Source organism: Panthera tigris, chromosome B2 (assembly GCF_018350195.1).
Source record: "Panthera tigris isolate Pti1 chromosome B2, P.tigris_Pti1_mat1.1, whole genome shotgun sequence".
Taxonomy (NCBI): domain Eukaryota; kingdom Metazoa; phylum Chordata; class Mammalia; order Carnivora; family Felidae; genus Panthera; species Panthera tigris.
In genome coordinates this window covers 32550839-32574653 of record NC_056664.1, presented here as the reverse complement: position 1 = coordinate 32574653, position 23815 = coordinate 32550839, and the positions used below count along the sequence as shown (strand labels likewise).

The following is a 23815-nucleotide window of genomic DNA, read 5'->3' as shown; positions in this document are numbered from 1 at the left end:
CATTTCTTTCTTTTTTTTTTTCAATATATGAAGTTTATTGTCAAATTGGTTTCCATACAACACCCGGTGCTCATCCCAAAAGGTGCCCTCCTCAATACCCATCACCCACCCTCCTCTCCCTCCCACCCCCCATCAACCCTCAGTTTGTTCTCAGTTTTTAAGAGTCTCTTATGCTTTGGCTCTCTCCCACTCTAACCTCTTTTTTTTTTCCCTCCCCCTCCCCCATGGGTTTCTGTTAAGTTTCTCAGGATCCACGTAAGAGTGAAACCATATGGTATCTGTCTTTCTCTGTATGGCTTATTTCACTTAGCATCACACTCTCCAGTTCCATCCACGTTGCTACAAAGGGCCATATTTCGTGCTTTCTCATTGCCACTTAATACTCCATTATGTATATAAACCACAATTTCTTTATCCATTCATCAGTCAATGGACATTTAGGCTCTTTCCATAATTTGGCTATTGTTGAGAGTGCTGCTATAAACATTGGGGTACAAGTGCCCCTATGCATCAAGGAGTAAACCATTTCAAGTAGGTTGGAACCTGACGTCTACGTTGCATTTGACCTGATAACGCAAGTAAGGAGCAATCACATAATTTATTTTGCCTCCCCAAAGGGGAACTTGTGATCCCGGGGCAGCTGAGAGAAAATAAGCTTCCATGCTCCATTCAAGGCAAAAGCTTTGAAGGGAACCAAGCTGGGGGGCTGGGGGCTCCGCTTCTGGCTGAAGTCAAGAAACCATGACTAGGACTTCAGACCTGACAGAGTCTCCCTTGGCCTTGTCCAATATTTGACAGTTGTCACTCATTATGTGCAGAGGTGCCTGTGTGATGAGCTCCTGGCTCCCAGCCCCCAACACAGATCCTGACAGGGACCACGGTCTAGAATTCTCCGATAGTTCTCAAGTTCAGGTCTAAGCCTGCTATTCATATCTGCTCTTCTGGCGTAAAACTCATCTTTCGGGAATGTGTCTGAGCAAAGCAGGGAGCCACGATCTCAGTGGAGGCCCGGACCCTGCAGGCTGTGGCTACGCTTGAGCCCAGAAAGCCTCCTGAGTCCTCGTGTCTCCACAGTGAACTTTGCAGAGCATGCGAGGGAGTTTGCCTCAGAAGGGGTCTGGGGAGCGCTCATGTCAACAGGCCCCTTCAGTGTGGCTGATAATGACATGAGTGCCTGCAGCCATGATCCACATCTGAGAATTTCCCACTTTATAGCCTTTAAAGCCCTCGTACACAGAGGTGTCCCTCTGGTCCTAGAGCGGTAAGCGGTCTCGGATCCTTTCAGGGATGCTCTTGTAGGGGCTCAGTTTCCTGGGCTTTGGGGACCAACCATTCTGCCACAGCCAATGAAAACAAGACCAAGCAAAGAATATGGCCTCCAGGGTAGAATGTGACCCCACCACCCCTGGGGAGAGAGCACGTGCAGGGAGCAGCAGTGGGGTGGTCCTCAAAGCTAGGACTCAAGTCACCAGCAAGGATAAGGGGCCTTTACTTCCTTCCCAGCTCCGATTCTGTGCACTGTTGGGACCACTTGTCACCTGCCTCAAAGAGGTGTCTCTTTCACCTCTAACCTATTTGGGACAGGGGGGCAGGCCTCGGGCTTCCTTGATCCCTTTTCTTCACGAAGTTAGCCCAGGCTGATCAGGCAGGCAAGAATGTGTAGTCTCCATACATTTTTTTTAGGGAGCAGGAAGGTAGCTTGGAGGCTGGGAGGGGGTGGGGTGGGGAGGGGTATTTACTGCCCTGGCCCATAGACAACCCAGCATCCACCCAGGAATCCTTCATGTTCCAGCCGGAAGGGAATTCCTAGCGGCTCTTATGTTCCTAGAAGGCACATCCGACTTATATAAATGAAAGCAAGTGGAGCCTGCACAGGTTCCATTCTCCAGTAGTTAAAGCTCAGACTGAGCTACTTCTTCAGATACTTTACACGAGCTCAGTTAATTCTCCAGCTCCTCCCCACCCACTGCTGATGTGGATCTTCTAAATGTGCCCATGGCCTTCAGGATCCAGTATGTGCACAGCCAATGCCACTATCTGCCAGTTCAAAACCCAGGCTACAAGGGCCCACAGGTGAATGAGGCGCTCTCTGCCTGTAAGGGAGTCTGCCTCAGGTTGGAAAATCAGATGAATAGGAGGACATCGTGCCTCGGTGAATTTGCCCGTATCCACACATGCCGCGCAGGCAAAGTCTTGAACCACAGCTAACCTGAATCCTGGCCTGGCACCTTGTGAACCCCCCAGAACACCGAAGGATGAAAGCCCACCCTGAGGTCATTGCCAACCCCCTTCTTCTCCCCCAGGAAGCTGTCATGAGATAGTTTCTTACCACCTCTGGGAGAAGAGAATATTGGGAGGGAAAGACCTCCTTTCCAGATGCTCATGGTGGAAAAAACTAAGGCATGAGCAGTCATGCCTGATGGATTCAAGGCCTGGAGACCCAGAACCCCAAACTTCCCCTCTTCCTCCAACCCCATTCTAGGGACTGTACAGATTCCACCATCAGGGAATGCCTCCCAAAGGTAGCCGAGTACTGATAGCAAACGGCTGGTGCTGGTGCTGGATGACCTGGAGTACCCCCACCCTCTTTCCCTCCAAAAACTTTTACGACTCCCCTGTCCTTATTTAGTAACCCTGGCTGCCACCTGCCCACCCCTAGAGTTTGCCAGTCTGGTGTTAGCTGATCGAAGTCCATTAACTTTTCACATTTCCAGCCCCAGGGTCTATGTGCAACGAGCGGCCACTGACTTCTGCTCCATAAGAGCATGCGCCAGCCCATTCCCTATATCACACGTGCTCCTTTTTGCCTCTCCCCAGACTCTCCATGCCAGCATTTCTTCAAGATGCCCACAATTGCCCCTAAAGAGGCATCCATAGCAAGCTTATTACTTCACAGGAACCGAATTGTAGGTTGAGCTATCCACATTTGTAAGTGCAACTTTAAAAGGCATAGAGTTAGGGGCACCTGGGTGGCTCAGTCAGTTAAGCATCTGACTTTGGCTCAGTTCATGGTCTTGTGGTCAGTGAGATCGAGCCCCGCGTCGGGCTCTGTGCTGACAGCTCGGAGCCTGTTGCCTGCTTCGGATTCTGTGTCTCCCTCTCTCTCTCTGCCCCTCCCCCGCTCACGCTCCATCTCTGTCTCTCAAAAATAAAAATGTCAAGAAAATTAAAAAATAAAAGGGATAAAGTTGGCAAATCCTTGCCCCAGAGTATCCCGACAATATTAGGGCCTGGAAGGTGGGGCACAGTTGCTTGCCTTCCATTTGGGAGCCGAATCCTGCATCCCTGGAGTAAGCGGCCTCCACCTCAACATACACCATCTAACTTGATGCCCCTGCCAGGCCTCCCCTACACTCATATGCCCGAGGGTCCCGTCTTTTGTTCCAGCCTCCAGCTTTCGCCTGTCTGGGTCCCCGCGGCGACCAAGAACAGAAACTCCTGGCAGCAGCTGGGCTGAAGGCTCAGAAGCCAGCAGCGCGACAGGGGTCAGCAACCCACCTAAGCCACAGCCCTCTCCCTCTGGGGCCAAGGGGGCCCGCGAATCAAGAAGCGTGGGAGCCTCTCTCCCGGCTTCTCAGCCTCCAGGACGTCCCCCACCCCCCAGTCCCGCTTCTTCCCGCGCCCCCGCCCTCGGACCCTTCTGACGGCCAAGGCCCTTTCGCCCCCCAGGGAGCTCAGAACCGCTCTGCAGCGCGGCAGGACATGCACAGCCGTTGGGGGAGAGCAGTTACCCGACGGCCTCCGCGCAGGAGGGGCGGGCGGGCGGGGTGAGAACGCCCCGCGCCCCGCCCCCTCTAACGGCCGAGGCCGGCGGAGCCCGCAGCGGGTGGGGTTGAGCCGGCGGCGCCCCGCCCCACCCCGCCCCCGCGCCGCGCTTCCCGGCGCGCTCCACCAGCGGGTCACTCGCTGTGAGGTTCCCGGGGGTGGGTGATTGTGGCTCTCCGCCTCTCCGGACTCCTGCGCAGGGGGGGGGGGGGGGAAGGGAGAGGTGAGGACCAACTCGGAGGCAACTCGGAGGGTTTCCTGAGACATCCCTGATTTCAAATATCCTGTCCCGTTGTCGGACGGAGACGCCCTCCCCGCACTTTGGAGAACTGCGCACTTAAGCATTGTCTAAAGGGTCTCAGATTGAGTTGAATACAAGGCATCGAGGGGTACCAAATTCAGATAGGTTGATCCACCAGATTGTCCCTGGGGTCACAAACGTCTTTTTGCGGGGTAGGAAGGGGCGCTGTAGACCTTGCCTTCCCAAGTCTTTGGGCTTGAGGAGGAATGGACAGTGCCAAGACCAAGGACTTTGAGTGAGCCGGGGAGAGGTGGGGGTAGGGTGGACTCAAGACCTACCATTTTCATCTCACCCAATGAGACTGAAAGCCCAGCTCAGAAGTGTGAGGTGCCTTCAAGTCCTACTTCTCCCCAGAACCTCACGTTCTGCCCCCCCCCCCCATCTACCCTGAAATCAAAGGATCTTTTTTAGTCTCTTCAAGAAAAATTCAGTTTCTCCAAATCCACCTTTCTGCCCAAAGGAGTGGGCAAGCTACATCTTTCTCCCTGTTCTAGACAGAGTCCTGGATAATCAGCGTCCTTCCTCTCCCACGCTGCCTTTCCTCCCCACTGAGGTCCTCCAACTCTAGCGAGGAGATCAAGCAGTGGCATGAAAAGAGAGGAGGTGAAAAGCCATTTCCCTTCAGTCTAACAGGTTCCTTAGAGCCTGGAGGAAGTAGAATTAATAAACTGAAAGTGATTGCAGCCAATCTCTGCCGCACTCCCACCTTACCACCTGCCAATCATTCCTTTTATTTATTTTATTTCAGTCATTCCTTTTAATACCTGAGGACTTTTTACAAAATGTAAAGTGAATTGGCTATTTCTTGAGGCAAACAATAGGTGGCTCTGAAATTATAGGATTTGTGTTAGTGTAAATCCATTAAGATGGAAAGTTTATAATCGTCCTCGTTTGCATTGGTGACCCCAATCCAACTAGTCTTCAGGTACGTCCTCCCCACCCTCCCACCCAATCCATCTATGAGTATTATTGTCACGGAAAGTCATGGTAAATTGCAAGCAAGTGGACCCCAAGAGAGGGAAAGAAGGAGGAAAAATCTGGTTTTAATTTTTTAAAACATTTTTATTTATTTTTGAGAGCGCGCGAGCAGGGGAGGGGCAGGGAGTGAGGGAGACACAGAATCCAAAGCAGGCTCCAGGCTGTGAGCTGCCAGCCCAGAGCCCGAGGCGGCCCAAACCCACTAACGGTGAGATCATAACCTGACCCGCAGTCAGCCGGCTTAACTTACTGAGCCACCCAGGCGCCCTGAGACACCTTGTTTTTAATTAGAGCTTGGACTTTAAAGGTGTGAAAGCTAGAGGGACTTACCTTTAAAATGCAGATGTGTGTTGTGATGGTCTGAAGGGGGGAGGGAGAGACTGAAACAAGATGGAGAACTCTTCCCTGTGGCCTGTGACAATTAGATTAAGGTGGTCCACAGCAGAAGCCAGAACTACTCAGCCCCACAGCAAAGAGGAGGTCTCAGACTACAAGGAAGTGCAGCTCGTCTCTGGTGGAAGTGGTAGTGACAGTAAGGGACAGAAGAGGGACAGTAAGGGACAGAGCTGTGCTCTGTTGTGCTTTCACCTCAGCTGGCTCTGTGGGGGGGGGGGGGGAGACCAAGTTTCATGGGCAGACTCGGGTTTGAGGGAGGGATATTCACACTCTCACAGATTCTCTTCTCGGAAGAACCAATTTAATTTCAGATCACCTGCAGGTGGACTCTGGGCTCGGTATTGTCACGTCCCAAATGACAGTGTCCTTGGGAACCTTGGTAAATCTAGGAAAGGGGCTGAAGCCTGCGGGAAGGCTAAGAAAAGCACCCAATACTGGATAACCAGGCTTGGGGTGGTAGGGAGGCGAGGCCACGGAGTGTGGAATGCCTCTGCCCTGCCAGGAGGGATTCGGGGTGCCGGAAGCATTTGCGGTTGACCATGATTCCCCTCTGAAGCCTTCTGCCAGCCTCCCGAAGGGGTCAGGGTCTGGAAGGCCTCCATATAGGGACAGCTTTGTTTTTTGATTTGGCGTGCTCTTGGCATTTAAAAGCAGAGGGCCAGACTCCAGTGGTGCTCCCAGAAGGAAATCAGAAACTATAAATTAGGGGCCAGGACTCGGGGAATCTTTGAAGAGTCTGTATCTTGTCATTTCTGATTGTTTCTATTTTGGTCAACTTTCTTTCTCTGTAGTTAAACCCTGAATACGGCAAAGAAGTGAGAAGCAAGAAGCCTGTTCTTCTCCACAGCTAGTCTTGAGTGGAACCAGATCCTTCTCAAATGAGAAACACTGAACCCTTGGGGCTTGCTGTACAAAGAAGTGTAGTGGGTTGGAGGGGTGTAGGCAGAAATGGGGTGCTCTGGGCTTAAGTACAGAAAGTCTCTGGGGACATCACCGGGGGTAGGCCGCATGGCCCAGCAGAGAAAGCTGGGAACAGAGAGTTTGCACAGAGGTCTGGGGTGCCAGGATGGACCAGGGAAGGAATGAATGGATCTGGCAGGCGAGAAGCTGGACCACCATGGAGCGCAGTTTAATCTCTCCTTTCTTTGATTTGTCCCCTGAATTTGCATACAGTCTGGCCACCCCAGCTAGACCCGTTTGCCCCTCGGGAGCTGGGGCTCTTGTCTTATTTTCTATTCCTCATAGCACTTAGCTCAGTGCCTGGCGCACGAGGTTGAATTTTATTTAAAACGATTTGCCTTAGATGGTATATTTGCAAACTCCTTTCCAGATCTCAGTTTATTTTTTCCTGTAATTTTAAAGGGATTCTCTCAGACTCTCCGTAGGCTAAGGGAACGGAGCTCACAGTGCTTGAAGCTTCCTTCCAGAATTCTCAGGAAATGGAGCTTGTTGGCTTAGTGGGCTATTTAATTCTGTTTAGAATTAGCATTGTCTAATAAGATATGTGTATGTACCCGGAGTGGGTAAAGTGCTATACAAATGAAACATGGTATTATTTGCTATACAACATCTTTGATTAGAATGGATGATTCTCTGCCAAACTCTGAAGGCCTAAAGCAAGGCAGGTTGCTGAAAGGGAAGGAAGTCCAAATGGGAGAGCCAGAGTTTCACTAGACTTGCACAACGGGGCCCTTAGCATGGCAACAGGAAAGTGCCCTTCTGAGTTGGGGCTGACGGGACAAGGCTTTGCCAAGGCAGGCTCATCTCTGGGCCCACACCCCACCCAAGGAATGCTGTCTTTCTAGAAGCTGCACACCTGAGTTGGGTCAAACCCTGGACTCTGCCAGCATGGGAGCCACCTAACCTGGCTTCACATTAATGATCCAGATTGTTGTTCTAGCAGTAGCCTTGCCTCGGGGTGTCCATTAAGAATGCTACTTACTAATTTAAGGAGCCCAAGGTAGAGTGTTGGGGTTTTCAAAAAAGAGGGAGCTGTGCTCCTATCTTGGTGAATTGGAAGATGTCTCTCCTACATGTCCCTGTCCCACACCTGCCCCCCTCCCCCTTCCTACCATTGCAACTTCTGGCACATAAGCCTTTCAAAGAATAAAAAACAAAAGAAAAAAATGGAAAGCTTACTGCTTCTCAACGTCCCCTGATGTTAAGTGCACGTGTGCATGCGGACACACACACACACACACACACACACACACACGAGGTGTGATTTTTGTGGCTACACTTTTGGGGCAGTTACTTTTAAAAAAATTTTTTTAATATTTATTTTTGAGAGAAAGACGGGGGGCAGGGGGTGGGCGCAGAGGGAGAGGGGAGAGGGAGAGAGAATCCGAAGCAGGCTCCAGGCTCTGTCAGTACAGAGCCCAACACGGGGCTCGAACTCACGAGCCAGGCAGGAGATCATGACCTGAGCCAAAGCGGGATGCTTAACTGCCTGAGCCATCCAGGTGCCCCGCGCAGTTACTTTTTATAAATAAATCGAGACAGCAGAGTTTCAACATTTATCAGTTTATCACCAATGCTGAGTGCAGATTGTACCAACGTTTCCTTTGTTAGGGGCTCTGTCTGAGTTTTCTGGATGCACCTGAGCCAGGAAGAGGCCGTTCTGATATGCACTCCATTCTCCTCTCCCCTGGGCCAGATGCACCTCCTCCTTCACCTCCTTCCACACTGAGCTGGGTGATAGGCAAGTGAAGTACAGACCCTGCTTGGGACAACCCCCTTATTTTACAGATGAGGAAACTGAGGCCCAGAGAGGGGTCATGCTCACCCAGTCCTGCAACCTCTCCACCTTGCCCTCCCACCTTCATTTCTGATGCTTTCCTGCGTGAATGATACCAACTTTGCCTCTCCCTGGCCCCACATCCTGTGTTACTCTTTTCAGAATATTTCTGAGTAGGTGGCCCATCACCCTCCCATATTAGGCTCTTTCCTTCCCTCCAGACCCTCCTCACCCCACCACTCTTGAGTATCATAATGCCAGCACCCATCTGTGTCCTTCCATCCGTCCCAAACTCAGCATGGTCAGCTTTATCTTTCACCGTCTCGTATCCACAGAATGGGCCACAACAGGGTCATGCCTTAGAAAGAGATCAAGGGAAGTGATAATTGACAATTTACTATTAAGATTGTATTGAACAAAATTCCCTTCTATTTTGACTAATGGCCGGAGAGACAACTTTGCCACTGTTTTGCTTTCCCCTTAATCAGGATACAAAAAACTGTAAAAATGTTGTATCAAATCCTCATGAGCATCATTCAAATCTTCCCTGACCCATTGCCTTCATTTGAAAAGCTAGCATTTCATTAAAAACAGAACTGTTGTGCATGACACTTGACGGTACATTCATTTGTCAGGTGACTCTGTCACTTTGCAAACAACCGCTTGGATGTCCTCCGCAGGCAGGCGCATAACCTCTCCCTGGTAATAGCACGGCAGCCCTGGAAGGAACTCTGGGCTCCACCTTACAAATGAGGAAACTGACACCCAGCGAGGGGAAGGAACTTGCCTAGGGCCACTAACAAGTACTAAAAGCAGGACTAGAATGTAAGTAAGCCTTGTAAATCCCCTCAGGACCCTCCCCCACCTCCCCAAGCCCACCCCCAGCTTCTCACAATGGTAGAACCAGGATACTGTCAATGGAAAGGATCTTGGAGGTCTTCTGGACACTTCTAAATGCAGGAAAGGCTGGACTGTCCACGTGAAAACAAAGCCTACTACATACACTGAGGCATTTGTCATCACCTCCTGGGCAGCTGCCTGAATTAGAGCTGCAGGTCCCAGGAGGCGAGACTCTGCCCCAGAAGCAGGCTCAACAAAGCCCCTGCAAACACGAGGAATATACGCGTTACTTCCCTCCAGCTCATCAGAGCTACTTGAGGGCAGGCACTGGGCAACCCGGCTTTGCCATCACCCTCAGCAACCAGCTTTGAGGCTTCCTCAGCCAACAGGTGGTCACAGAAGCCCCCCAGCTGCTGGGTCAGTTGCCAGGACTTTGAGATGTCGACAGAGAAAGATAAAGACCAGGAAACCGTTTCTAACACAGTTGGCCCAGAGCAGAGAGTAAATGCCAGGAACGGCCTGGAAGAGGCTATAAAACGAGAATAAAACAGGATGATAATTTATGATGTGCAGTAAAAAGATCTGGGGAAGCTGAGCAGCCAGTGAGATTTCATTTCCCTCTGCTCGGTGGCTCTTCAACCATGCTGAGCAGTTCCCTGCCCATCCAGGCAGCCCCCACATTTTGGAGAGCCAGCCCCCCGTCCCACATGAAGGCAGCAAAGTAAGCCGCGGCTGTCTTCCAGGCCCCATAGAGCCCTCACTATACGGATTCTTCCCTGCAAGGGCATAAGCCCCCCAAGCCCTCAGGGCCCCCCAAACCCTTATAATAAAATCCATTTCCATTGTAGGCCACATTACACGTGGTGAAGCACCTTCCCACCCATTATCTTATTTGATACTTACAGAAACTCTGTGAAGAGCCTCCTGTAGAGATATTAAGAGAGGGGCTCAAGGTCACACAGCTAGTCAGTGGCAAATCCAAGACCTGGATGCGAGACTATCTATTTCAAGATCAAAGTCTTTCTCAAACCCAGCCCCATTCCCCCTGCCTGGAGCCGATGACTTTGAAATTCAAGGTAGAAGTGAAGGCTGGTCCCCATTTCCAACCTCCCCTCCATCCAGAAAAGCCCCAGAGGCTGGGGCCCAGGCCCAGGCCAGAGGGCACCTGCTTTAACTGGCCCTTTGAGCCCCAAGGTGGAGTGGGGCAGTCCCAAAGGGAGGCTGGCAAATCTCATGTCAGGTACACCAGGCCTCACCCCAACCCCTTGACTGGGGCCACATGCTGGTCACTGAGTTTGTGGAGCCCGTGGGCTGCCCCTGCTCTGGGGTTTAGTGGGCTCTCCACCGGGGCTTGCCAGGTATCCCAAGGGGCTAAGACAACCCCTTCCCCACTTACTGCCAGGCGTGAAGTGATCGGTCTGCTGCATGGAGAACACCTCTTGTCCTGTGCAGGGCGGTGGTGTGCCCCCTACCGCTCCCAATCTACAACGTTCAAAGGCAAAGGCAGGCAGCAGCCAGTGAGAATGTCCCGCCACATCCTTCCAAGGGGGTTTGGAAGGTGTCTGAATGTGGGGGCGTGGGGAGGTGCCTGGAAGGAGCGAGAGCCCTGGACATTGCTCGCATTCCAGGGATTCTTTCCTTGGGGTGACTTGGGGACCCTTTCCAGCTTGATAGAGGGGAAGGGGAAGAGTACAAGAGGGCCAGAGATGTTAGAACTCTGGGGCTGGAGCCTGCTGCTGGTTCTACCGCTAAACCACCGTGTAGCCTCAGACAATTCGCCTCCCCGAAACTCACTTGCCTCTCCTTGCCCATCTCAAAGCGCCCTTGGAAAGCTCCAATCTCAGAGGCTGGATATGACAGGCCTTTATAAATCTCCAAGGTCCTTGAATTGTAGGGTGCTGTATCTATTGTTGGCCGAGCAAAGAGGTCACCAACAGGCAACGCTCTTGAGGCCATTTCTGGCCTGTCCCCAGGCCTGTTGGTGCCACCGTATCCCTGCCACATCAGGGGCCTAACCACTCTCCCCCTAGGCACTCCTAAAATGAGGGAAAGCAATGAACTCCGTCATATCAGGCCAAGGTGGAGAATCTGAGGGTCACGGATCCCAGAATATCCCCCCCCCCAAGATGATCACACTCCCCACATGCATCTTTTCTTTTTACTCCTCCTTCTTCCCGTGATCCCACGGGGGAAGGCACAGCCCTGCACTCACTCCACCCTGCTGATCTACCTCAAGCTCACTGTCCCGATCTCCACTCACTCTCAAGAACCGCTGTCTGCCCCGGCACCCGGCATCCTGCTGTCTCTGCTTGAGGTTGCACAGCCCAGCAGCTGGCCGGAGGCCCATCCCCGAGTTCTTCAAGACCGTCTGGTTACCAGGTGTGGCAGCAACTGCCCTGAGTCTCTCTCCACTGGTGTAATTTTCTGATCCACCTCAAGAACCCCAATTCTTCTACCTGACTCGTCACCTCTGTTTAGCTCAGTGAACCTCTTGGATCAGTTGACGCTTAAAAGGACAAGTCTTGGTCAACTCAGAGCACAGAATCTCAAAAGTGACTTTTCAGGGGTGTGGATGCCACCACCAGGGGCTTGAGTGCTAATTTCCCCTTGCTCTCCAGGCACCCAGGTCCTCTCCTGCTGAACTCTTAGGTGTCTGACCTCCCCCCCCCCCCGCAACCACTAGGCCCCCAAGCTCTTTTTCTTTCTCTCTGTGACCTCCCCTTCCCCCCACAAAACTTCAATTCCTACTGTGGGTTCACATAGGCTACATAACAGGTACAAAGGAATCGAGTTTTAAAGTAATTTATATGAGGTCTCTGGGCACCGCAAGGACTTCCGGAGGGATAAAAAAACATAAACAATGTGGTGGCCCCTTTGGCAAAGCTCCGCCGTGTGTAACAAACCCTGAGGATGCTCACTGGCCTGCCAGCTTTCTCCTCCTTCCTTTGCAAAAACCACGATCAAAGGATCCCTGATGGAGAACCCACCCAAACCCACTGAAGTCACACCTCCGCAGAGGCGCCGCGTCATAAGAAACCCCTAAACTGTTTCTCGTTGGTCTGGGTATATTTCTCCAAACTCTCCAAGGGAAAAGGACAGAGGTTTCTGTGACCAAACCCTGAAGTGAGCACCCTGGGGTTTCCTGCCAGTCTGGTGATTTGGCATTCTGACAAGCTGTCCGTTCCTTTCCCTCCCCCTCGAGTTCTACAAACAAGACCACCCAGGGTCATCCAGATGCTCCCCCAGCCAGCCGTGGGCACCAGGCTGATCCCCTTCCAGAATAGATGCCTTTCGAGAGCTACTGGCCTCCCTTCGGGGCCTCCGTGCCCTGCTCACATCCAAGGGGTTCCAACATCTGCTCCTTCACTGTCACTGGTGGACTGCGGCCTGGCTTGCTTGCTCCAAGTTAGCCGAGGCGGTTCCTCAGAGGTTGCTTGTGGCTCAGGGTCACAGTGTGCTGGGTTCAGGGGGCCCCCGATCCCAGTCCCCGTCCTCATGGAGCTTACAATCTGGTGAGGGACACAAGACACAAAGACAGCCCCAAGAAGGGAAATCACGCGGGATGCACCTGTAAGGGCCAGGTGCAAAGCCTTCCTGCCGGGATCTAGCCCAGCAGGCTGTCGCTCTACAAACCCTTCCCCCCCAGACCTAGATAGAGACAAACTTCAGTCTAGCCCGGATCTGGGTTGTGGTGGGTTCCTAATTAGTGGGGCCTGAATTAATGAGTCTTCCTCTTTTCGTTGACAATGCAGGGAAGACGCTTGCTGGATGGAGCTGTTCCCCAGACAGGCCTGTCTGGCTCTTTTCCTTCCAGAGCCTACTTAGCCCCCTGCCCCTGCTTCTCTCAACCTCCCTCTGTTTGTGTTCAGCTTGACGTTTCTATTGACGTATTGATCTCCGCTAGGCGAGGAGCGTTTCTGCTGAACACGCTCACTGCTCATTCTGGGGGCCGGAGGGCAGAGCTGACCTCAGCTCTTCAAGTGCCGGGGCTCGAGGGGCAGGCCCGATGGGGGTGCCGTGGACAGGGGCCTCTAGTCTGGGGCGGGGAGGAGCCTCTCTGGCATCGGGATGGAGATCTTGATGGGAAGCGGGGAGACGGTTGTTTGGAGGGACAGAGGCGGGCAAAGCTGCGGCCGCCCTCGGGGGAACGGAGACACCAGGTGGCACAGAGACGCAGATCGACCTTGGAGTCTTTCTATCCAGCTCCAGAACTGAGTGAACACGTGTCCCCATCTGCAAAGGGAGGCTTTTTTCTCCTCGCTCTTTATGCGTACTTAAGAGGAGGCTTCAAATAATATAGGGTTGTCCTTTAAAACCTGTAACAAAGCACGCCAAAGGACTAACTAAGTAAGTGTAAGCTATGGTTCCTCGTCACCGCCACCCAAGGACCTATGAGGTAGCCAGCTAGCCAAGCAGGGTCTTGAGAGTATGGTCCTCTCTCTGGCATCTGGCCAGGAAGTAGCCACAGGTTCACAAAGTGGGTCCTTCAGGGGTCCAGGCGAGGCGCGTTTGTCTTTTGTAGTTCAAAGAGGCATCCCATAAATGTTCTCCCTCGCTGTCCTCTCCAAACTGCCAGGGCTCCATCCCATCATCCGTGTCGTGGAATTTGGAGTCACCCTGGCAGATCTCTGGTTTCTGCACGTACCCCACACCAAAGGCAACATTCAGGCTGGTGAGTGGGGGACGTGCAGGGGGGACCAAAAGGGAGCTACTTCTTTGTCTTTAACTGGTCTTTGCTCCCTCGAAACATTTCCTTTTTCCATTTTTTTCCTGCCTGCTCATATGGACCTTACCCCCAACACCATAGTCTCTCCACTCAAGGGGGAATCATCTGGCCCCGAGTGGGATGGTGTTGAGCCATTCCTTGGTGATAAGAGTAATGTAAGGAGACATTACATGAATTCTGGCATCATGGAACATTCGTGCATACAACCCAGCAGGCTATTAGCAGATTGCTTGTCAGGAAATGCATGTTCTCATCTTAGTGGAGTGGGAAAAAGGCAGGGCCCAGGGCCCACTTCCAGCTCTGCTACCATGAGTGGGTGAGCAGTTACATGCTGCATCCAAGCTTTGGCTTCCTCCAGGTTGCATTCCAGAACTTTCCCCGAGTCTCTTCTTTGGCTCAGACATTCTAAGCTTTAAGAGCACCGGGAACCCTTTTTTTTTTTTTTTAATTTTTTCAATGTTTGTTTTATTTTTGAAGGAGAGGGAGACGGAGCATGAGCGGGGGAAGAGCAGAGAGAGAGGGAGACACAGAATCCGAAGCAGGCTCCAGGCTCTGAGCTGTCAGCACAGAGCCCGACACAGGGCTCGAACTCACAAACTGTGAGATCATGACCTGAGCCGAAGTCGGACGCTCAACCAACTGAGCCACCCAGGTGCCCCCGGGAACCCATTCTTATATTTCAGATAAACCCTGTGAAGAATCACTTCGTCAGAATTACCCACAGAATGACCCACTCAGCCCCCTGAGTGGGCAGGGTCGGAAAGAAATCTGAGTGTATCTACACTATATCCCTGTCATAGCCCTGCACACAGCCATCCCCGAGAGCCAGGTGCAAGCCTAGATGCTTCTGGTCACCCTCTGCTTCCTGGTGGCCTCCACCCCTGGTCTTGTAGAATGAGCTGGGCTTTTTCCACACACTGGCACCCATCAGGCACATAGTTACCCACTGTACCCCTTGCCCCTTCTCCATGTGAAATGTCCTCAGGGTAACCTGATGCAGCCACTTGGGAAGGAGGCCTCCCCATGTGGCACTGTTGAGGCCCCCAACATCCGGGTGTTCATTTTCTCTGAACGCTTAGCTCCCAGTGGGGTTTAGTGTGAAGTGGCTCAAGAACCCAAGGGCAGCGCATCTGATCAGCAAAGGGACAGGAAAGCCAGCCATCCCATTCTTCGCCCACCACCTGCCCCACCCTGACACTCAGGCCCCTCACCCATGCGCCCCAGCCTCTCCTTCCCAGGCCTGGCCCAGCGACCTATCTGGGCCCTCTCGCGCCCCGACCCACAGCACACCCCCACCTGCAAGAGAAGCCCTTTTTGGACATGAACGATGCCACCACTGAAGCGACGAGGACTAAGACTTCTGCAGAGGACAGACCTGTCAACAGTTAAACATGACAGAATGTGGTAGGATTCCTCAGGGGGACAGACTGGTCCGTAAGGCCGGTGGGTTCAGGAGGGAGCACACAGGAAGGTGGTGCTTGAGCTGGGTAGAAGCAGTGGGGTGCGAAGTGTGGGCCCCACGGACTGGCTCGACCCAAGTGGGGCCTAGGGGGAGGGTCAGCCACAAAGTGGGAGAGGAGCAGAACACGCACCACTTTTTTTGATGTTCAGATGCTTGTGCTGCTCTCCTTGTGGGCCCTTCTTCTTTCCCCGGGGACCTGAAGTTGCCATGGCAACAAAGCTCCATTGCAACTGCTGGGGACCAGCAGTAGGAAATGGGGGCTCGGTGAGCTCAGGGTGGAAACCTCCCCCTACCCGGAGGTGTTACTGCAGGCTTAGGGGTGGGGGAGGGAATGTATGCGAGCGAGCGAGCGAGTGAACCAGTCCGGGGTTGGGAAGATGGCTAAAGGAAAGACCTTCTGGTGGAGGGGATAGAAAGGATAAACATCCACAAGAGTGGAAATGGGGCTTTCTCCCCTGCTCCACGTCCCCAGGACCCAGTGGGATGCCATGTTTGAGAACACCAATCACCCACCACAAGAGCTGCAGGGGAACACAGTGCCAAACCCCCTGCCTGACCCCATAGGTGACACAAGCTGAGCTCTACCTCTGGAAGTGAACAGGCTTCTTTGCCTCTGCAAGGAGGGCAGAGTTCCAAACCTCTTCCAGCAGTCCCCAAATTGTCATTGGCTGCCCCTCTCACCAATGTCCATCTTGACCTCCCGACCTGTGTCCCGATCCCATCTGAGGCATCCACGGCATCCACGTGCAGCAAAGAGGGTCTTGAAGTTCTTCTGAGGAATGACTTAGGGCAGAAGAGGGAGAAGTACTATGTGACCTGATGTGGCCCTGAGCTGTGGCCACAGCTAAAGGTTGGGGAGGACGGTGGTCCTGTACCACCAGTGGGGCTCCATGAGGGTGGCCTATACCCCCTGTGGCAGCTTCCCCTCCCTGAGGAGGAGTGTGATGGGGTGATGGAGAGGGCTGGATTGGAGGTATGGCATGTGGTGACGTATGGAGGTATATCTGTGGTTGAAAGGCACCCGGGAGAAGGCCTTGCAGCGGGACCCCTGGCATGGAGGTGGGACCAACGGAAGAGCCCTCCGTCCTGTTCACGACCCCAGTCATGTTTCTCCTCAGCCTCCCTAGCCATGCATTTGAAGATTTCCTTCCTCTGAAGGGTGAAAACCTAGCTGGGTTGCCCCATTAGGATCCCACCAAGATGCAGCACCCTCGGGTTAGTGAGACTCAAGTGTTTCCTTGTTCAGTATAAGTACAAGAAGCCACATCATCCTGCATGTGGAAAGGGAGTTCTCAGCCATTCCTCAGACCCTCCGAGTCCCCGGTCCCCACCTAGATGATTCCATCTCCTCCCCTGGCTCCCTCATCCATCCCAACCCCTACCGCAGAAGTGGGGAAGGCCACCTGGTGACTAACTTTCCATTCTCCTACTGGGGTCCTGCCAGCAATTCTTGGGAGCTTCTGCCTGAATCCCAGCTTGGATGAACAATCCACTCATGTGTCCCCAAATTATTGTTCTGCCTCTGAAGTTGGTCAGATTTTGATTTCTGAGGCCCGGCTGTGAGGAGTGTGCTTACCTCCCGCTTCTATCCTTTCAAGCTTTTGTTCTCAAGACCTTCCCTAAGCTAACTGATACTGCAGAGGAAGGTTGAACAGGGTCAGGGCACTTAACACAGATCTACAGGAAGCAGTGAGGGGCACCGTGTGGGGTGGGAACTGGAGAAAAGAGTCTGTGGTTGAGCCAGGCCTCCCCCCACAGGGGCAGGGGGGGTGTCTCCCCTCACCCCAGGTCTACTGCTGAACCCTCTGTCCTGCTCCCTTGTCATTTCGTCTCCATCACCCCATCTCTACCTCTTCCTTCCAATGATTCTTTTCAGCTTCAACTCACGTTGCTCTTCCCCTCATGCTCCCAGCGCTTCCCAGGTCAACCCTCCGAGAAGCCGGACCCATTTGCCCTGTGTCGTCCCTTCTCCCAGGCCACATCTCAAGTTGACTTTCCTCAATGGTCTGCCCATAAGTCAGCTGGGACCAGGCATGGTGCACGGGACTCTGGCTCTCTCTGGGGTTGGACAGTTGTCTTTTGAAGGAACCATGAGCGTGACACAGCCGCAACTGGCAGGTCTACGAAAATTCCATGAATCTGACAGATGCCCACCGAGCGCCTATCACATGCCAGGCGCCGTTCTAGGCCTCGGGTATGCCATGAGGTCAGAGCCCAGCCCGGCCTCTACCATTCTTTTGCCAGCGCTCTGGAGTCTGGCAGACTCTTCCCTAAGAGATAAGAGATGGGCGGTGTCGGGAGAACACAGAATCTTATGGGGGACCCAGCAGAGGCCCAAGAACTTTTCCAGCCCCTGCTGTTCATTGCGGACAAGGAAACGGCTGTGCAGAGAGGTGATCTAGATAGCCAAGCGCTCCTGGGTGGGGAGCTGGGACCGCATGGCCTGTGTCCGTCTTCATTTCCGGGAAATGTCCACCATGTTTCTCCCTCGACTGGGAGGGAGAAAGGGAAGTCCTGAGCTCCTGATTCTGCAATTCTTCTGCCCTTGCATCTTCTCCCTTTCTCCCTCCCACCCTCCAGGCCTCCCCAGACTGCACCTAGGCTCAGCCAACATGAGTAGGCACGGAGTGGGGGTGGGGGAGACACTTGAGAACCCACCTGCTGAGGAGCCCAGAGCCAGCCCTCGGCCCTCTGAGAAGCCAGATGGGCTACGTCCCTGATGTTTCAGACTCCTCTGCTGTCGGCTCTGAGGCCACTTTCTGTCACCCCGTGTTGATGACCGAGCTTGAGCCCTGAGGCAGGTGTGCTAAAACAGGACCCCGCTGCACTGACGCCTTGCACTAGAGATGCACTAGACTTCCTGGCCCTAAGGTCACATGGGATGTGAGTGGAAATGCTTCTGGGGGGAGTCCAGTCGCTTCTTTCTAAGCCCCAAATCATGGGTCTGGCGTCAGCCCAGTAAACTCCCTCCGCGTTGCTGCCTTTTGTGCTTCCATTCCAAGTCGTCTTTCTGTGCTCTGCTCCTTAAAACTGCCCCTGTCCTTACCCTGCAGCAAAGGTGTCCCTTGTCCCCTCCCCGTCCCTCCCACCTTCCCACCACTCCGCAATCACCTCCCGTCCTCCTTACTACCTTGGTCCAGCCACACCCACCATCCCCAGGATGGACCAACTGGAAGAGATGGAGAAAGAATGAGAAGGAGGGTTGTCCTGACTGCATCCAGCTGAGATAGGGAGGCCCAGGTCTGGGTTCCCAGCCTGGACAGCACCAGGAGACTCTCCTGGAAACTCATATACCCCCGGGGGTGGGGGTGGGGGGAGGGAGCTCGGTCAGTAAGTCTGGGCTGGGCCCACATCTTCAAGCTTGACTGTCTAAATAGGCAAGCCCCCCTCTCATCCCACTGGCAGTCTCCAAAGGGGGAAAGAGAGAGAGAGAGAGAGAGAGAGAGAGAGAGAGAGAGAGGAGAGAAATTGCATTAGGGAACAGTTGCCTATAACTGTTACCAAACTTTTGCAAACCAAGAAACAACAAAGAAGTAAAAGCAGTAGATAATTAAGTACATAATTGTACACACCACTCGTTAATTAAGCTTTTACTCCTCAAACCTGACAGAATCTGCTCATAAGGTGATAGCGGGAGGGAATGCGGCATATGGCAAGCCATCTGCAATACCAACGCCTTGTCGATGAAAACCTCGCTGGCCCACAAAAAGAAGGAGATGCTAAATGTAGTTTTCCGGCGCAGAGCGATTTATCTTCATTCTGGGCAGAAAAGGAGTTGACGGTACTGAGCAAAGATGAACGAGCGTCACGAAGAGCCGAGGGGCTCCGTCTGTGACAGTGACGGTGGCGGCGCCCCCTCCGCACGCGCCCCCCCCCCCCCCCCCCCCGCTGTTGGGTGGCCCCTGCCGGCAGCGTCCTGGGGGCCCCTTCGGTGGCTTGACTGTCTGAGTGCCTGTGCCTTAAGGGCACAGGAAGCGGGGGAAGCCAGGTGGCGTGGCCGGGGCTGGGGTGGGCTCCCCTCTGAAATGCTCCCCGCTCTGCGCTTGTGCGGGGGTCAAAGACCCGCGGAAGCCCGGAGAGGAGTGAAATAATGGGGGGACACTGACGGTCCCCTTGTTTCTCAGCTGTCTGTCCACTGCCTGTCATTCCACCTTGGGAGCTTCTGGTCTCAAGGGTCCTTAACCTGTTGGAGCCTACTTCCTCAACTGTAAAATGGAGATAAATTACCTACCTGGGCAGCTGCCCTGGGCACGTAAGACCTGGGAAGACAATGCAAAAAGTTATTAAACCCTGGGAAGCTTACATATGAATGCAATTGTTGTTCTTAATCTTTAATCGGGAGCCCTGGAGCCTTGAGCCACCTCTAATTCCAGTGAACCCTGCCCCCAGCAAGCAAGCCCAGAGTGAGGGCCTCGGCCCTTCTACCCCAGGTAGTGTCTGTGGCTCCCTTCATTCTAAGGGGCCCTTCCAGTTCAGCTCCTGTGTTCTAAGAATCTGACACAAGCGGCCCTACAGCTGGAGGAAGGGGGGTACCCGGGAGATGGGGCTGTTGGGGGCCAATGGGCAGCTGGCCTCCTGGGGACACAGCAGGGCTGGGGGCATGGACGCAGGCATAGCCCTGCCAGGCTCTGGGCATGCGTCTCTGATCCCCTCCACCTAACTGCTCCTCAGACGGTGTCCCCACCCCAGCGGAGAGGTGGCTGCCTTGGCCCCATCAGTGGGGTCACATAGTACAAAGCATGGTGACTTATGTGTGTGGAAGTCCCCCTCTTCCCCCGTGGAGTCCCTAGTTCAGAACTGCCCTCTACCCAGATTCAGGCCAGGACCCCAGCCATTGACTTCTTGAGTCAGAAGTGGGGGGTGGGTTCCCTCCATCTCTACTGGGGAGGGCATCCATTGGCACTCATCAGTGTCTTTTTCTCTCCACAAGTATTCCAAGAAATGCCTTGTTAGACGGTGGGGACGCGGCCGCCTTGCTTTCGGGCTCCTCACCTCCTACTCCTACCTGCCTCTTCTGCAGGGCCGTGGGCCCGTGGTGGCTCCCTGTCCCTCACCCAAGACTGACCGGACCCTTCCTCCAGGGGTTAATTCTTCTGCACAGGCAGCCCCCAGGAGGCCCCTGTTCCTATCACGTGAGAAGGACTCTGTACAGACCCGAGTCTACTCCCTGGAAGGTAGAGCCTGAGGCTGGTCAGCATGATTGAACTGAGCAGATGATGATCTCTGAGCATCTGCACGGGCCTTTCCTGGACATAGAACGTGGCATTCATTGCTTCCTCCCAGCAACCCCAGAGGGAGGCAGAGAGAGGGGAGGGCGGCAGGGATGAGGGGGCACGGGGACCGTGCACTGGCCAGGGCCCTCCCCTCCTTGAAGGGTGGATAACGGTGTTCATTCCAGAAAAGGCAGAGGGAGCGCCCTTCATACTCAACACTTCACGTCTCAATGGTTTTATTACTTTCCACATTTTTATCAACAAAGGAAGTGAGGCTACACGATCCCCAATATCATCACAGAGACAGATTTCTTAGCTAGAAGGAATCAGAGATAGTTCACTCCCCCCTCATTTTACAGATGAGAATCAGGCCCCCAGGACAGGAGTGACTTATGAAAGGTCACCCAGCAACCGGAGAACTCTCCCTGCCTTAGGACCTCAGCAATGAGCATCGGGCCGAGTGTCTTTGATGAGGTTTTTGGGGGATGACAGTGGGGTTCGTGGGGTCTGGAGCCACGGGCCAAGAAAGAATTCTGGAAGACGTCTTTGGTGCAAAAAAGGCGATTTTATTGAAACACTGGGAGAGCACCCGGTGGGCAGGAAGAGCTGCCCCGGGGACCACAGGAGAGACTGGTTTTATACTATGGGGTTGGGGGTGAGGTAAAGTCCAGGGGAAGTTTCCAGTGAGATTTTCATATGCTAAAGAAGACTCCCAGGATGCTATTGTCAAGCCAAGGTTGTTTTTCCCTCTAGCAAATCATTAACATTAAGACAGGAGTTCCTGGAGAAACGTTTTACTCGGCCAGCCTCAAGTATTTGTCAAGGGGCTGCGGGTTACAAGGAAATTTAGTTCTATCCGCCATTTCCTTCTGCCTTTGTTTCTCACGTCACTATGGAGGGGTGATGGAGACTTAGGTCCTGCCGTTCTAGGATCTCTATCAGTTAACCAGTTGTTTTCACCCTTTCCTTTGTTCCTGGGCAGCCAGGAGTGCGAGGAATATCACACATATCCCACCTGGGGGTGTTGGCGAGTTGGGGGTGGGGGTTGCAGCCTGTCAGCTTGCCTTCTGCTGCCTCATCAGCTTCTGTAAGGAGTCGGCAGGACAGGACAAGCTCGTCTGGCCAACGCTGGGAAGGTAGCCCCCAGGGATGGGCAGATGGCCTCTGTATTTCTGAAAACAAACCCCTTTTTATGTTGCTAAGGGCCAAAGCTCTCTTGGGACATAGTTTTTCTGACCCGCTGGGAGGTCGAAGAGAAAAGGGAGAAAAACTGTGGAATTGGGGCTTGGTGTGGGGTGGGAGGCGGGGGCTCAGGTTCAGTCCCAGCCCCCAGACAGTGGACTGTGGCCCCAAACGACTGAGGAGAGCCCTCTGAAGGCCCCCAAGGCCTGCGCTCAGCTCTGCTCTGGCTAAAGTCTGCCCGGACAGCATCCGTCTCGGGTCTGCCCCGCTGTGAGGTGGCACTGAATCCGCACAGATCCCGGGCCTCGAGGCACCCAGGACATTCACAGGAGGACCCCGGGGCTCCATAGACCCCTCTTGGGGAAGAAGCACATCGGCTGCAGAACCCTTGGCGTGTCTGGGCTGACGGGGTGGAGGAGAGGAGCACTTTTCCGCAGGCTTTGAAACGAGCAGAGTGGTTGGGGAGGACAAAGTGAGGTGGGGTAGCACGGAGCCGGCATTCTGGGACCCTCTGGCCTCCTGCCGGCCTCACTCCTGCAGTTTCAGATGCCCTCCCCAGAGGAGGGCCTGCCTGACGAAGGCCCAAGGTGACAGACAAGGGCACAGAATTGCTGCCGCCCCACCCAGCACCACAACTACAAGCCCCCATCCTAAACACAGTTCCCCCAGGAACGTCTCTCAGCCAGCTTGTCAGGTCGGACAGCCTTCCAGCCTCTCAGGTGCAGCTGGGGTCACCCTGCAGAGAGCGGGCCCTCACCCAGAAGCTCTGAGTAGCCGGGCCCCTCTCCCCGGGCCCTGCACCCAGGCTGGCAGGAGGGTACAAAGTCGTTCTCTTTGGAGCACCTGCCGGCTGCTCTGGGCGGTGGGCCAGGCCCTCTGCTACCCTCTACCTAGGCTCTTCCTGTGCTGTCTCCGAGGCCCAGCCAGGACCAATGGGATGAGTTCTATTTCTGGCAGGGCTCCCTGGAAGCTCCCCGTTTTCCCCTTCCCAGCAGACCAGGAAGGCCCAAGTAGGGGTCTAGGGCTTTGCCCTCAGGACCTCAGTTGTGCAACATGCACCCAGCCAGCCCTCCTTGGCTTCTTCCCCCTCCTACCCTACACCCTATAGCTGTTCTCTCAAGCCTGCTCTAGGAAAAAGAAACTGGTGATCCTACTGCTCCTTCTGAGCCCCCCAAAGCCTGCTGACCAACGCTGGCCACAGCCATCCCTTCCCCGGCTCTCTGCCCCTCCCCCTGTGACCCTGTCCTCCCTGACCACTGTGCCTCTGTAGAAGCCGCAGGGGACATGCCCCAGATTCCTGACGGCCTCCCGTGGCCCCTTTTCATGGGGTGAGGCTTCCTGTTTGGGTCTCCTTCCTCATTTGCAGTTGCCTGTAAATGAAAAATCTGAATAGGTAGGAGGGAGGGGAGAAGGACTGGGCAGGGGCCGAGGAGGTGAATTTTAAACAATGCAGTCATTGGGAAGAAATTTCTCAGGCAAAGTTGGAGATCACATTCTCCAGTAGCAAACATGCTCGCCCGACCCCTGGATGTGGGAGATTAATGGCTGATGAAATGTAGCGTTAATCTCCAAGGATCTTGCTCGGGGATCATATGAATTGGTTGCCCTGGGTATAGTAATCAAGAGGATGGCTTTACGGTACAAATGCTTGTATTCTTTCTTTGTTAGAAGGCACACCGCTTAAAAGGAGAGCTCTCAAATTTCCCTTCTTTGTCTTCAAGCATGAAGGGAACATAATTTGATGCCTTTGGTAGATCCCTTAGAACAATGTGCCTGGGGATAACAGTTCGTAACCTGCTCTCCCACTGCTTCTTACCCAATCTGGACCCGTCAGGCATCTTCAGAGAAAATTCCCAGAAAGGGACCCAGGAAAATTATCCCACCCACCCACCTACCTCTGAATGAGGCCCCCGCTGATCTCCCAGCTGTTCCAGACAAAGTATAATCTTGTGCTCAAAGATTCTCCACAGTCTTGTTTGCTCTTAACCCTCCCTCCCAGACTCTTGGACTTGGAGGGCAGCTCGCCATCCATCCGTCCATCTGTCCATCCCACAGTGCAGAACTATTAAGTGTCCAGTGTTCAGCCTATTAGCACTGAAGAGGGATAGGGTCGGGAATTTCCCAGAGGATCCCAACTGAACATAATTTCATCTAAAAAATGTTTTTAATGTTTCATTATTTTTAAGAGAGAGACAGACTGCGAGCAGGAGAGGAA

General features: G+C 53.7%; 1 protein-coding gene across 2 annotated transcripts; it reads left to right on the top strand.

The window, feature by feature from the left end:
* Positions 1-7871: 7871 nt before the first annotated feature.
* LOC122238602 lies at positions 7872-23815 on the top strand. 2 transcript variants are annotated; one of them, XM_042986142.1, is made up of 2 exons: positions 7872-11396; positions 23787-23803. In XM_042986142.1, the coding sequence occupies exon 1, from the start codon at positions 10007-10009 to the stop codon at positions 11030-11032; it is 1026 nt and encodes a 341-aa protein (XP_042842076.1). In that variant the 5' UTR covers positions 7872-10006; the 3' UTR covers positions 11033-11396; positions 23787-23803. The 2 variants fall into 2 exon arrangements, 1 of the variants encoding a protein (XP_042842076.1); XR_006217594.1 differs by lacking the exon at positions 7872-11396 and adding an exon at positions 21426-22993 and having other exon boundaries at positions 23787-23815.

Coding starts and splice junctions, on each gene's coding strand:
- LOC122238602 (XM_042986142.1), top strand. CDS start 10,007: ATGCGAGACTATCTATTTCAAGATCAAAGTCTTTCTCAAACCCAGCCC.